The following is a 15952-nucleotide window of genomic DNA, read 5'->3' as shown; positions in this document are numbered from 1 at the left end:
GTCTGGAGACTGGCTAGGCCACTCCAGGACCTTGTGATGCTTCTTACGGAGCCACTCCTTAGTTGCCCTGGCTGTGTGTTTTGGGTCGTTGTCATGCTGGAAGACCCAGCCACGACCCATCTTCAATGCTCTTACTGAGGGAAGGAGGTTGTTGGCCAAGATCTTGCGATACATGGCCCCATCTAGGGGTGTGACGATAACCGCATCACCGCAAAATCGCGTTAATGAGATGCCTATCGCGGTGTGAGGTCATCACCGCACTTTTCTTTTTTTTTTTTTGCTGAAAGTTACAGGAGTGCATATGGTGTGTGATATGAACTATAAACACATTAATATTTGCTTATAATTTACTGTATTCTGCGAGTCCCATGTTCAAGGGCTTCTGGAGAAAAAAAAACGCTTCCTGCGCAAGGGAGGGACAGTCCGTTAAACATATGGGGGATTTATTTTTTTGTGTGTGTCTGATTATTATTAATTAACTGCTAGGTTTTGCAAGTAGCGATCTCTCTTATGTGGTAGGCTATAGGCAATAACAGTTGACGGCGCTAGCCGAATGATTAAAAAAATTTGAGGCAGGTGACAATTAAGGGGAAGCCGGTGAATTTGGACAAGGCAATATGCCGTATTTGTTGCACAAAACTATCTGTCTCGCGAGGAAATACCACTAACTTAAGACCACATCTTAAAAAAAGTAACCATCCTGTGGCGTTTGCTGGACTTAAGTGCAGCACACCTACCTTACCCCTCATTTACACTGCACATATCTGCGGCGCATTACGGCTGCGACACGGCTACCGGAGCTGATCGCACCCATTCTAGTCAATGCTTGTGTTTACACCGGCCGCGACGCGACGCGTTTCAGAAGCTTCCCAGAAGCTTCCCAGAAGCGGCTCTCCGCGCCGCTTCGCTAAATATAGGCACCTAGTCTATTTTTGACGGACGCGCGTCCAAGTCGCACAGGAAATACAAAATAAAAGTTAAAAAAACATTGTCAAATTCAAAATAAACACCCTGTGCAAACTCCCAAACGTATTACACACCAATATCCCTGGTAGAAACCATGGACTGTATGGTAGAAACCCAAAAAATCAAGAAAAACCACGTCGGACAGGCAAATCACGTGGTCTCGCGCATCCAGTCGCTCCGCTTCTGAAATGCTCCTGGTGTGAGTTGGCACCGCGTGGAGGACGGAATAAAACCTTGTCGCAGATGTAATGCACCGCAGACGTTTGCAGTGTAAATGAGGGGTAAATGAGCCTGTTGGAAGCGTTTCCTGGCAAAATAGAATAGGAAAAGATGTTTGTATGTCATTTTGACATGAATACATATTAATAAATTACATTTTGATGTTTGAAAGTTAAGGTTTTGACATAAATGCAGATATAAATGTAATAAAAAATAATATATTATCGATTTTCAAATATTGCACCTGTCAATACAGAACGAAATATTCTGTAGCCTATTTTGCCGTCAATACTGCCGACGCTGTCTTTGCTGCTATATATTTGTTTTACATTAAGTATAGGCCTTCCACAACTCTCTCCCCATATGTCGAATATATCACCAATGAGGCTTATACGTCACCTAGCAGCAGCAGCGCTGTTTCTGATGTGCAAAGACATAGAAAAAGCCACGCAGCTGACACGCAACAGAAACGCCACACTCACACCACGCAGCCAGTGTGTTGCCGGCCTTAAGGCTACCTAATTAATAGTTAATTATTACTATTTACAATTTAGGGGTTATGTCGGTTAACCACCAAACCGCGAGATTTGTTGCTTCTTCACCGCGGTAAGAAAAAATCCCATACCATCACAGCCCTAGCCCCATCCATCCTCCCCTCAATACGGTGCAGTCATCCTGTCCCCTTTGCAGAAAAGCATCCCCAAAGAATGATGTTTCCACCTCCATGCTTCACGGTTGGGATGGTGTTCATGGGGTTATACTCATCCTTCTTCCTCCAAACACGGCGAGTGGAGTTAAGACCAAAAAACTCTATTTTTGTCTCATCAGACCACATGACCTTCTCACATTCCTCCTCTGGATCATCCAGATGGTCATTGGCAAACTTCAGACGGGCCTGGACATGCGCTGGCTTGAGCAGGGGGACCTTGCGTGCGCTGCAGGGTTTTAATCCATGATGGCGTATTGTGTTACTAATGGTTTTCTTTGAGACTGTGGTCCCAGCTCTCTTCAGGTCATTGACCAGGTCCTGCCGTGTAGTTCTGGGCTGATCCCTCACCTTCCTCATGATCATTGATGCCCCACGAGGTGAGATCTTGCATGGTGCCCCAGATCGAGGGAGATTGACGGTCATCTTGAACTTCTTCCATTTTCTAATAATTGCGCCAACAGTTGTTGCCTTCTCACCAAGCTGCTTGCCTATTGTCCTGTAGCCCATCCCAGCCTTGTGCAGGTCTACAATTTTATCCCTGATGTCCTTACACAGCTCTCTGGTCTTGGCCATTGTGGAGAGGTTGGAGTCTGTTTGATTGAGTGTGTGGACAGGTGTCTTTTATACAGGTAACGAGTTCAAACCGGTGCGGTTAATACAGGTAATGAGTGGAGAACAGGAGGGCTTCTTAAAGAAAAACTAACAAGTCTGTGAGAGCCGGAATTCTTACTGGTTGGTAGGTGATCAAATACTTATGTCATGCAATCAAATGCAAATTAATTATTTAAAAATCATACAATGTGATTTTCTGGATTTCTGTTTTAGATTCCGTCTCTCACAGTTGAAGTGTACCTATGATAAAAATTACAGACCTCTACATGCTTTGTAAGTAGGAAAACCTGCTAAATCGGCAGTGTATCAAATACTTGTTCTCCCCACTGTAGAGACCTTATTCCAAAGTGATAGTGTTCATAGGGGGCAAGACGTCCCTGCAAATCGCCATCCAAAGCCACACCTCCTGAAAGAATGAATGAGCACAGCCCAGAAGACCGGAGACAACGTTACTGCAATAAATCATAAGTCATTCACCGGTGAGAAAACTTTATAGTACAGTTAGTAACAGTACTACAATTCCAAACTGTAAACAAATTCTTAAAAACGGAATTAGATGCAGCAAGTTTTCGGTTTGTTTAGCTAGCAAAACTTATTTATAATATTTCTTGCATGCCAGGGGTTCCACAATGAGAGTCTGGTTGTTGTTACTGCTTGCCTGCCATTCTCGCTCTGTCTGCACAGCGTATGTGAACGCGCTGATGACTTATTATGTCTGCGTGAACAGCCTGCGCAGTGGTATGCAAACACACATTGACCAACAGGGAACACATGCTATAGGACCGTTCGGACCGAACGCAACGATTGAATGAACATTATATGGTCCTATGCCTTCCACAGATGACATATATTTATAAAAATACATTTAGGCTGCTTAACAGAGTGATTGCTATCAGGACATGAGGAGACTTTCAACCAGCATAACAAAAAATGTTTCTGCAGAGAATCACCTACTGCACCTTTAAGGTAGGAGTTATACATACTATTAAAGTGTGAGAATTAAACTGCGCAAATCAATAAAAGCGCGCAGCTCTGACAAACCATTAGCGCAACCACTGCGCATAACATGCACACAAGTTACTGACTGACAGCTTACAGCTTGTTCCGCTGTACATAGTCAATGCCAGTGGCGGCTGGCAACAAATATCTTAGGTAGGGCAGTGCCATATTCAAGGGTAACTCTCGCCAAAATTTAACCTAGGCTCTTTTTGTTAATCTACCCGAGTCAAACCTTCGTGTAAAAGCATAATTAGAATGGAAACGCCACTTTTAAGATTGACCGTATTTTCGTTTTAGGTCAAAATGCGTTTTGAATGGGAGTGCATGGGGCACTTCTATGATAGCATCAAAATCGCTATTTTTAAAACAGTAAGAAGGCTCGACACAACATAAAACTGTGCTCGAAGTATCAACAGGGGCTCTACACATGAACTCAAGCATTAACTACATTGTTTGTGTACACAAAGTTTACTAATAAGAAAGGTTTTGTACGACTCACTTTATCAGTTAGTGTTTCCGGTGGCTGGAATTTTGTCAGTCAAAAGTAGTCGATCTCCGAATGCAACGTAACATTAGGAGAGTAAAGACGGAAAGCTCAGTTCATTACTTTGCATTCGGAGATCGACTACTTTTGACAAAACTTCAGCCTCCGGTAACTGTCCAAGCTGGATTTGTCCCGTTGTTTTAAAAAAATAATCACGTAAAGCACAATAAGGCATTAGCATGACCGCATCCAGCTAGGCCTTTCTAGTGTATCACAGGGCTTGACATTAACGCTTGTCCGCTTGCCCGGGACAAGTGGATTTTTGGACAAGGAAAAGAGAATTTTAGTTGCCCGACCGGACAAGTAGCCTGATTAAACGTCAATAACAAAAAAATAACTAGGGAATCACTCAAATGGGAGAATGATTCTGATTGTATTATATTTATTTTAAGTTGCGATCGATAGTGGATAATAAATGTATTACTGACGGTAACAAGGTTGCGCTGTTAAGGCTCGTGCAGCCTCTCGAGGAGAAATCCAAACAAATGTGAAGTTAGCAACATACTGCTAGTGCCAAAATTCAAAATCTGTTTTAATATTTTTAACATATGATACAGTTTAGCAACCTCACACGACGAGTGCAGTTTTCCTGAATACCATCACGACTGAAAATGTGACATTGCTTTCATACAACAGTTCAATAAACAGTTCAAATTAAGTCACTTACATTTTAGACACAATATTGACTGTTTTTGTTCTGTTTCAGCCCCGAAAATAGTTCCAAACAAAGATCACAGCAGAACCGTAACGCATCTCACAGCAACACTTAACCGTGTTTCATTACTGAATGATTCAGCTTTTTGAACGAATTGTCTGAGTCAAAGATTCAATGACCCATTCATAAACATCTGTCTCATTCTTGAATGAATCAGTTGTTTGAACGAATCATTTGAATGAATTTTCACATTCCAGATGAAACGACAAAATGCTTCTGGTTGTTGAAGCCACAAATGCAAATTTTACTCCTCCTAAAATGGTAAAAACTAAACATGCGAGAGCGATTGATTACAGCTCCCGGTACCCAGATATGACTGCGTGCTGCAGTAGCGATTCGCCGCAGAGAAGTAGCTGAGCATCTCTTCAGCAAGCTGACGCGCAAACTGCCGCAAATGAAACAAAGTTCAGCATCTCATCCTGAAGCTCAACACACAGTCGTCTTTATTAAAAGTAATAAATTATCTTACCAATGCTGATGTCTCTCTCTCTCTCTCTCTCTCTCCAATTGCGGTCTTTGATCTTGATCATGCTTTCTTTGATGTGAATGCCGTTAAATTTGCATAAAGCGCAGGAATTGAAGATTAGATTTATATTAGTTACGTATACAGTTACGTTGTAACAGTTTTAACAAAACGGATAGCTGTCTGATCATTTAAAACGAATGAATGACCAGGTGTAAACAGGCCCATTGGAAATCTGTAATTCAGTTTAATTTAAAACTAAAAACAAATAAGGATTTTGACAAATGTAAAACAAATTAGGACTATTTAAGGTTATGTACTATTTCTGTTAGCCATTGTGAATATATAAAATATGTGTGTGTGTATTTATACATATTTGGGTGGGGTTATGGACAAAAAGGTTGCCGACCCCTGCGCTGGAGGATAATTTGTATGCATCGATTTAGGAGCAGTTTTAATGGGACACTTTTATGGCACTTGGTATGTGAACACAAAATAAATTGTCTAATAGCCTTTTCAAATCATGCCCTGGTCTAAAAACAAAATTACCGGCATAGGAAATGAATGGGAAATGGGCAAAAAAATATGAAAACTAGTGATGCACCGAAATGAAAATTCTGGGCCGAAACCGAAAATTTAGGATGCACTTGGCCGAAAACCGAAACTGAAGCCGAAAATGGCTTCTTTTAAAAACGTATATATATATATAAAAATTAGAGGTGGGCATAGATAAATTTTTTTAATCTAATAATAATAATAATAATCAATTTTATTTATAACGCACTTTTCATTCCGAAGAATCTCAAAGTGCTACACAAAAGAACAACAATAATAACTACAGAATACTAAAAACCATAAAAAACAATAAAACAATCATCACATAAAGGCCTTTCTAAATAAAAAAGTCTTCAGTTCTGCCTTGAAAGTGTCCAAGCTATTAATTTTGAAATTAATCTAGATTAATCTAGATTAAAATGGCTCATTTGAATTCTGCCGAAGACATTCAGAATATGTGTGCTACCCAAATAATGACTATAAAAGTAAGTCTTTGAGAACGGGTTTCTCAAGCCAGGTGGCGCATTAGACCAGTGCTGCGTTCCAGTCCACTTTTAGACACGCACTTGCGAACTTCCCTAAGCACTTCCCCTTGGGGGAATCCCTGCCGCCATTTTGAAGTGCGTTCCACTTCGTGAAGTGGACGAGGGAAGTTTATATGGACAGACCCTCGTTCCCTCGATTTTGACCGAGGGAGCGAGTCTGCTTCAAATGTACACTTCAGGCACCTATATGTCCCACAATGCAGTACGATTGTGACGTCACCACATATCTCGTCTAATCACCACCACACAGACAACTCTATGATATATTAATTATAATGTTTTAAATTTAAAACAACCCAAACACACCTATAAACATTTGGATGCTGCATTAAACAAATTATTAAAGGGAAAAAAATGTAAATAATAAATCAACTCCACAGCTGATTCCAAGTGATCAAGGGCTTAGGACGTTCCAGTTCAGCCCATTGCAGTTTCCGCCAGTAGTGGGCACTCGCAATGACGTACATCCGAGTGAACGAGAGGAAGGGAAGTTAGCGAGTGAAGGGCATGACAATTTTGGACTGGAACGCAGCACTGGGGCTCATCTCCTGTTTCCAAAATGCATCACAAACTGCTTGAGAAAGCTGTTCTACTCATTGACTGTAAAAGGTTACTACTGTACTGTTACCGTCCATAGGCAACATTAGGTAGGCCTATGTTATTATCAACTACTATAGGCTATCAATTAGGGATGGGCGATATGGCCTAAAATCTATATTGTGATATACATTGCAGCCTCTTGCGATAACGATATACAGTATATTATAATAAAACCATTTCAGAACAGATTACACAGACCCATGCTAAACAACTGCTAAATGTTTTTTTTTTTAAAGGGTGTATGTAGTTTTGAGAACATATATTGTGCAAAACTGTAAGTATACAACATAATTTTGCAGATAAATAAAATTTAAGTACACTAGCTGCAGAGACTTAAGTAGGTCTAATGTTTATTATGGCTTGGAGCTTATGAAACCCCAAATTTAAAATTAGAATATTGTCTAACTGATGTCTTTTCAGTTAAAAAGAAACACAACAACGATTCTTAAAATCGAGATTATGTGCTACACCACTAAGATATATTGGAATGGGAATAATACGCGCGCGCTGGTATTCAGTGATATCATGTTTCGTTTTGAATTTGAGGTGGTAGAACGGATTAGTCGTGTGTTAACTTACCGAACTGTTACCCCACACACTCTGTATATAGTTTGCTGCTGCTCGTCTGACGGCTTAAACCCGAACCAAGTCCAAATAATGGATGTTGCACCGATCTTTTTCAGCAGCTTTCACTTTCAGCCGTGTTTACTTAAGATGACGACGAATATGCGTTGCAGCCGGGTTTACCTCGCGGCCGCGGGTAGATTGCGTCATCATAGCTTGTGTAGTATAGAGCCATCTCCCAACCCAACTTGGAGAATAGATTAACGGCGATATTTTTTTTATCGCGCGATAAGAGTCTCGCGTTAACGCAGCACGTTAACGCCGATAACGGCCCACCACTAATAAAAATTAAAAAAATTGCTTGAATTTAATGTATATGAAATGAAAAATCACAATATAATAATCAAACTTTTATTAACAGTTACATAACAAAACATACAATATTTTTAACAATAAATATAAATAATAATACCAAATAATATTATTCTTCAAGTTTTATGTTCCAAAGTTTATGTTAAAAGTTGTGCAAAAAAAATCCACAATTTTCGCATTGGTGTGACGTCAACTCCCCTCTTCGATTGACTGGCTAGAGGAGTAGCTGTCAATCTAGAACTAGTGGACCAATGGTGACGCTTAAGCCCGCCCTAATTTACATGAAACTCGAACTGCAACATTTGGGAAAGCAAGCGCAGAACATAGAAAGAAGAGCGAAGAGAAAAACAGCACAAGCGTACAAAAGAGTCAAATATGAGCAGAAAATGCAAGAAAGCACAAAGAACACAGTAATAAAACCAAGGAAAACATACTTTTTAAGAAAGCATGACCATAAGTTTAAGTTTTCTGCAAAATAACTTTTAATGTGTTTAAAGTTTTTATTCATGCTTGTTATTTCTTGATTCACGCTTATTATATTTTGATCCGTGACCACGTTGTTTGCTATTCTGATCATTTTGCATTCTTTTTTTCAGTTTGTGCAATATATTTTTACATGTGTTTTTACATTTTTGATTCACGCTTATTATTTTTTTATTCGTGACCGCTATATATTTGGCGGGAATTTGATCCCATAGTATACAGGCATCTAGTGGTTACACCATAGATGCATGTTTTTCTTTCTTTTCTCTCACCAGATGGCGGTAATCTGCCTTCAAAAATTTGATTTTAATTTGAAATTAGTCTCTAAATTAATCTGAAATACTGCATTAATTGAAAAACAATAAAAAAAAATCTATTATTATTTCAATGGGAAAAATGGACCATAATTAATGCATAAATAGGAATTAGTCCCATCAAATTCTCTCAAAATACATTTCGTTTTCAGGTGTCTTTTGACCGCAAAGATCACAAGTGTGATTCCTAAATGAGGAGCACCAGAATAATATCCTAAAAAAGAATACTATGCAAACAATGTTTATACAGAGCTCGACATTAAGCCTTGTCATGTGCTTGTCCTTTGGACAAGTAAATCGGTCATTCACTTGTCCGAGTAAAAAAAGTTGCTTTTTTTTTGTGTAAATATAATTTACTCTGAATCAATTTTCTCATCAGTGTTTTATCAGCTTTGACATATTAAAATCTTCATATTTGTGATATTTACCCCTGTGGGCATTTCCCTTATCCTTCTTAAATGTACGCTTCATCTTTCAAATTCTTAAATTTGATCAATAAATTCAATTAGAAACATACACTATAGGGCTATTACCAATAATTTTTGAAAATGCAAAAAAATGTCTGGGAAAAAAACTTTTAAACATGAAACTAAACCGCCAGTAGTTGGTGGCAAGTGACCGTCTTAATGAGCGAGTCATTCATTCAAACGGCTGATTCATTCAAGAATGAGGCAGTTGTTTATGAATGGGTCATTGAATCTTTGACTCGACCAATTTGTTCAAAACACTGAATCATGCAGTAATGAAATACAGCTGAGTGTTGCTGTGAGATGCGCTATGGTTCTGAATCTGCGGTGATCTTTGTTTGGAACTATTTTCGCTTCTGAAATAGAGCAAAAACAGTCAAAATTGCATCTAAAATATAAGTGAGAAAATTTGAAACTAAAGAAAAGACCTAAAGAGGTTTACTCTTTTAAAGAAATAAAGAGCACTCCACCCTTTCAACACACTCAAGGCACTTAGGTAAGCATTCAGCTTAGAGAAGAGGAAAACTGATATATTTAAACTAAACAGGCCTTCTGAATTCCAAAGCTGCCACAAACCAACTAGAATTTAAATGAACAATCTTACATTCCTCACTATGCCTCACTATGACAGTCTATAAATTATTGTGTTAAAGGTGAACTAAGTAACTTTTTTTACCTTAACTGAACAGCTTCGGAGTCATTGGAATGGTTATATTACTTATTTCGGGTTGAATGGTGGACGTTTCGCACCCCCCTGGTGCCCGTGAGCGGAAAATACGCACTTGCAACTTTGAGCCGGCGGGCCGCCGGCCGCTGCGTCAGGAAGTCTCGCGTGATATCAGGTCTCGCGATGTAAACAATTGCTTTACGGCCAAAAGAAATCTGCTAAAATGCTGTCATTATTGCGCTCCCTCACGCTGTCCGAACCCGAATGAAGAAGACGTTTTAAAGAACGTCCCATCTGCTTTGATGTCGTTGATCTATAGCCTCTGGTGTCTGAGAATCAACAACGAGTTTTTACAACAGTGTTGTCAAATATCTATTCCGAAGCTGTGGGGGGAGCTCTAGAGAGAAACCTGCGAGCAAAAAGCGAGAATACAGCGAAGAAGTCCCGAAGCTACTGAGTGCTGCTTTAAGTATGTGCCACTAGGGGTGTGCCATATCATACCGTCCACGATAATACTGGTATAATTTTTTACATGATACAAATTTGTCATATCGCGATATCAATGATATAGCGACGCGATGACGTATGGCGCATTTACGTTCCCTAGCGCGCACAACAACAACACCTGTCTGAGAGTAATGCTGGGTACACACCAAAAGATTTTTTACATCTTATAAGATTTTCAAAATGTGACAGACCACAAACATGAGGACAAAAAATCCTAGATTTAAGCGTTTTGCTCCTATAGTGTGTGGTGTGCCATGATGTGACAAAGACAGCACACCACACACAAACAGATTTTCAACCAGAGTCTCGACTATGAACACAGGAAATCTCGCAAAATATCGTGAGACTTCAGAATAAGCATGACGGACGATATGCAGGAAGAAATTGCGATAGTGTTTGGAATGATTTTCACAGAAAATTCACGTGAAAAAAACATTGTACCTACCATTATATATAACCTTTTATACAGAAATATATTCATTCTTTATTGTCTTTATTTATTCTTTATTGGATTCATTGTCTCTTTAGAAAAAGTTATTTAATCCCTCTAGTCTATAGAACCTCACTGAACCCTTAACACTCAGCTTTTTCTTTTTTTGTATCTTTTTTTTTTATTGATTTTAAGAATTATACAATTACAGTCAGGGGGGTACAAAGAGTAAAGCCGATAAACAAACATAAAAAGACATATACATAAACAGTGACAAACTTAAAAGTTAAACAAAAATTTGAAAATGTTTACAGATTGAAACGCACTTTGCAGCTTTCTTATTTTTCAAACCCAATATTGTGTTTAGGTATTGTAAAATTTCTGCTCTTAAAATGAAAAACAAAGGCTTGTTTCCTCGAAATTTACACTTATGAATACTAAATCTTAACATTAAGCTTCCTGCAAGTGTGTGTGTGTGTGTGTGTGTGTGTGTGTGTGTGTGTGTGTGTGTGTGTGTGTGTGTGTGTGTGTGTGTGTGTGTGTGTGTGTGTGAGAATGACCGTGTCTTCCATCATCTCGCTTTCTGATTGGATATTGTTTCGTTTCACGTGATAATCTCCAGAGCGTGCGCGTGTTTGTCCTCGGAGTTCCCCCCACACATCAGGATTTCAGATCGTAAATATTAAACATGTTTAATATTTACGATTCGCGATCGGAGCGGCTCCGACGTTCTTCCGAGCAGGTTCGGACACTCTTAACACACCTCACACCAAGGGAAAATCTGATCAAATAATCTGTTAAACCATCAAGATAATCGGGACATAGCTAGGATTGTCGGAAGGGGAGAAATCGGCCCAAAATCAGCCCGATTATCTTTTGGTGTGTACCCAGCATAAGAGCAGCTTGTCAGCCTTCGATGACGATTTAGTACATAAAAAGTACTAAGAAGTAAAAAGTAAAATTATATTGCAATGCATATAATGTGTGCTGGTCAACTAGTCTAAAATTAAGAAACCCCAGAAAACATTAAATAAAAGAACAACATAGGAACATTGTGTGTACATTTAAGATAGGCTACTTCATTTATTATTCCAATATCCAAATATGATACTAAATACCACAGGGAAAAGGGCTTCTATTTGTGACGTGTTGTCTTTGCATTTGAACATTGCACATTTTAAACAGGACACGCATTAGCTGAATAAACGTTAGCCAATACAAACATATTTATAGAAAACAGTTGACAATGAATAGACAGTCCAATAATAGCAAAACAAATCACTTATTCTAAAACGAATATCAAGTAAAAGTTAGACGAATCCAACATATAATGAGGGCTGTGTTAACAGTAAAATGCCCGTCATTTAAAAATGCTTTCTAACATTTAGACAGAAAAAAATACAAGAACAAAATTTTAACTTAGCCCATCAATTTTTATTTTACAATTATCTTCTCTCTCTGTGTGCGCACGTCTGTGTTTGTGAAAGAGAGCTTGCGCATCACTGATACAACGGTACTTTTTAATCCATAAGTAACTAACGCGCTAGTTTTCATACAAAATAAATATGTAACATAATTAGGTACTTTAGTTATTATTAACACAATAACGTAACATGCAGGCTACGTTTCTCAACACCGAGAATGAATAAATAAACGCATGTTTCTCCAGATGCGAGCTTATCAGTAATCCACAAATCACAGCACTTTCATAATCACTAAGCCATTGCAATTTAAAATTTATTTCGATTTATTGTTCAGCATTACTTGAGCATTTTATCATTTGCATGGCTGAATTATGTCTTTCTCTTATCTGAGTGACCATGAATAACAGGAGTATTTTAAGATAATCCATGCGATCACTCCTGTGTGATCATCGAATCCAGAGGATTAAGTTAACTCAATACAATATTTCAACTTTCCACATCCACCCCAGGCCGTTTACCTTCAGGAGTTAGAAGTACTGTGACTACTGTACTGTCCTCGCTTATGAAATCAGTCAGGCGTCGGGCCGCGGGAGTGGAAGGGGGATCGAGTGGGATTCTTTATTGCTGTCGATTTTCAGTCTCTTTTTAATGATAGGCCTTATGTATCTGTCAATCATCCCCGCTTGCTATTTGGGGAATGAACCCAGCGCTATGATTGGTCGAACTCTTCTTCTTTTGCTGTTGCTTGATTTGAGGACTGCGCGTGCACAGAGGTGTCACTAGGTTTTTGCGTAGTTTAAAGTAGTGACAAATCGTACCAGCGTACTTTGAGGTCAAAATGCGTATCCGCTATGCAAAATGCATACAGGTTGGCAGGTCTGGATACTAGCACAGGGCTCGAATTTCGGTGCGGGTATTGCACATCATTTTTATAATTCATGCCACTTATAATAATCCCACATATAATGCAGGAAATTCCCCCAAAAAATGTCACAAACAGCTTGAGTGTTCAGCGGTGCTGCGTCTTCTCTCTCTCTCAAAATGGGTTGAACAAGGCCAGCGTCAAGCATTGCAGGCGTCGATGCTACACTCTCGCGTTTAGGAGTCGGGACATGACGGAATTGTCACTTGCACAATCGGGCCAGCATTGCATCGTAACTAAAGTTTATAATTTTAATGTCTTATCAGTTTAAACATTCAAGCGATTTTAAACTATCCAGTAGGCTACACGCACGCTCTCTGAGTGATGGTTTTCTCTGCATGCACACATACCGTAAAGCCGCCTCACAAACAGCTTGCGAGTAACGAAAGTTATTTTTCGCAGATTATATCGCTTTAACGGGAAAAAAACTAAATTGTGTAAAAATTACAAAATTACTAAAATTGTATCGGTTAGTATACTCGTAAACACAGTCGATTATGTATAAAACGCATGTGACAGTGTGACAGACAGTATAATGAAAACAGTAATGGATCCGTGCACTAGCTCTAAACGTGACAATATGTGTCTGTCATTAATGTTGTCGTCAAAATAACAAAAGATAGCAGAATATGTATTTGATTTAGTTAGGGCTCAAGACTAAAAGACTATCAATGTTATTTTACATTTGATTACTTTATTCAGTTTATGTAGTATTTCAGAATACTAGTGTTAGACCTACCCAAAAACTTTTCTCTTTATTTGTATCTCTTTATTATTTTGTATACATTTTTGCTACTTTTTAAATTTATTTCAAAGACTGAAATCAAGCTTTTGTGTTGTGTAAACTCTTAACAACAAAATTACCCCATTGTAAAAATGCAATGAGTGAGCAAACATTTAGGTGAGATAAATTAAATTAAAATGTAATAACATTTTCACAAAAAAAAAAGAATATATATATATATATATATATTGTCATAAATATCATTATCGCAAATATTCTTGAAATATCGTGATAAAATTTTGAGGCTATATCGCCACCCAGATTTTAGAAGTCATTAAATTAAACCAATACATTAAAGTACTTTTTGGAAAAACTAAATGTAAATGAGATTGCAGATAAGGACAATCGTTCTTTAAAAACCAACTGGTCAACAAGTCATTCAGGCAACTCACTTACTAGTCGATTTACTTTAAAGAAGAGGAGAAAGAGAGATTCCTTAATTTTAAGCAAAGATATAATTTCATGTTGTTTATAAATGTGCAGACATAAACTTGCCCTATCATCCCCTATATTTGGATCATCTTACCCGGCCCTCCCTTGATTTCTAAATTACTACCTATCAGATCACACAGAGACTTGAATGTTTGGCACTGTTTTTTGAATTGATGTCTGGTTTGCTCTTTCACCCTGGGAATCTCATTTTACACAGTCTGCGGTATGAAATCCTGAGACTGTCGACTGCAAAACCTTAATTAAAGTAATTATGCAGAAAACAAGAGAGGGCTCAGAGATTTGACAGAAACGTGCACACGGTACAAAGCATCACCCAAAACCCCTTTTTAATTGAGATTTTTTTCTTAATACTGAAAGTATTAAAAATGTCTGTTTGCCTGTTGACCTCTTCGTTAATCCAATGGTTGGCAGATGTTGTAGAACATAATGACCATATTGGATGAGTATAAAGGCCAATGCTCACCTACTTTCTCACTGACTAAGAATATGTTATGACTAAATATGTCCTCCTACCTTCCTGGTCATCTTCTGAAGATGGTGTCTCAAGGCTACAGGCTAGAGATCTGTCTGAGAGACTCTGCTGTAATGTGATGTGGACCACCAGAAGCCTGCGCAGACTCATCAGATCAGAGTTTTTCAGACCCTGCTCCAGCTGTTTGAGGACTATCTGTCCTGACTGACAGGTTAATACAGTCACCTAGAAAAATGTAAATTCTTCTGTTAGAATGCAGTTGATAAGCCAAAACTCCAAAACTCAGCTAAGCAGGCATGTCTGTTTGCAATAATTCACTTTATCAACCCAATTTTTGGTAAATGGATTCAAGATTTAAATAGCCAACAGAAAGCAATTTTGAGAAAATATGCTACATTTGTAAATCGCAAGTCATGCCAAATTTCTGCTGACATTTCCAAACAATACTCACACAGTGTACCCAAAAGGCTACAAAGCCAATGGCCCTGTTTTTATGATTGCACGGATGAAAGCTGATTGTGGCCATTAGCTGTCTCTCTTGTTGATATACATTCCAACTCAGAATGTGAGGGAAATAACTCTCACAAACTACACAGCACAAAAACATCTTCTCTGAGGTTTAATTGTGTGTAGAATATGAGACCATATAACATACAGTATTTAAGGATACAAATAAATCAGTCATCAAAGCTGTGCCCTGTGCCAAACAGCTTGTACAAATCATTGCTACATGATCTGTTGCATATTTGAACAGAGAGAGTCACAAAGAGAGTGCTACAATCGCATACATCAAAGCTACTGTCATTTCTCTCATCTTATGATAGACATCTCTGGCATAATTACAATGGCTCCGTTGTGTTACCGCAAAGTGAGACCAAATCCATATTCACCATATAATCCCATTTAGGGCACAAAAAATATTCTGTATAATCTGATTAAATGCACTTGTCCTCTGCTGTGCTTCCTGTGGTGGGGCATTAGTGTTGGGTTTTAATGGAGCCTGCTGAGAGGAGAGTGGCTGCTGAGGGCCATGTGGTCTGTGTCAGTGCGCCAACATCTTCATTCAAGGCTAATAGTAGAGGGTAAATGAGCTTTGGATTCATTGGTAGGAAATCTGAATGTGAATGCCTGTGCTTTGAAGAGGCCCAATACAGACGAGACAATTT

General features: G+C 38.6%; 1 protein-coding gene across 1 annotated transcript in view; it reads right to left on the bottom strand.

Annotated features, from left to right (window-relative positions):
* Positions 1-15952, bottom strand: part of m1ap (meiosis 1 associated protein) — a 61438-nt gene that overhangs the window by 40142 nt on the left and 5344 nt on the right. The window contains exon 5 of the mRNA XM_082152550.1: positions 14828-15011. Coding sequence (XP_082008676.1) covers positions 14828-15011 — 184 coding nt within the window. The remainder of the gene's footprint in view (positions 1-14827; positions 15012-15952) is intronic.

Source organism: Leuciscus leuciscus, assembly GCF_965113295.1.
Source record: "Leuciscus leuciscus genome assembly, chromosome: 2".
NCBI classification, from domain to species: domain Eukaryota; kingdom Metazoa; phylum Chordata; class Actinopteri; order Cypriniformes; family Leuciscidae; genus Leuciscus; species Leuciscus leuciscus.
This window is presented reverse-complemented; position numbering and strand designations above follow the sequence as displayed.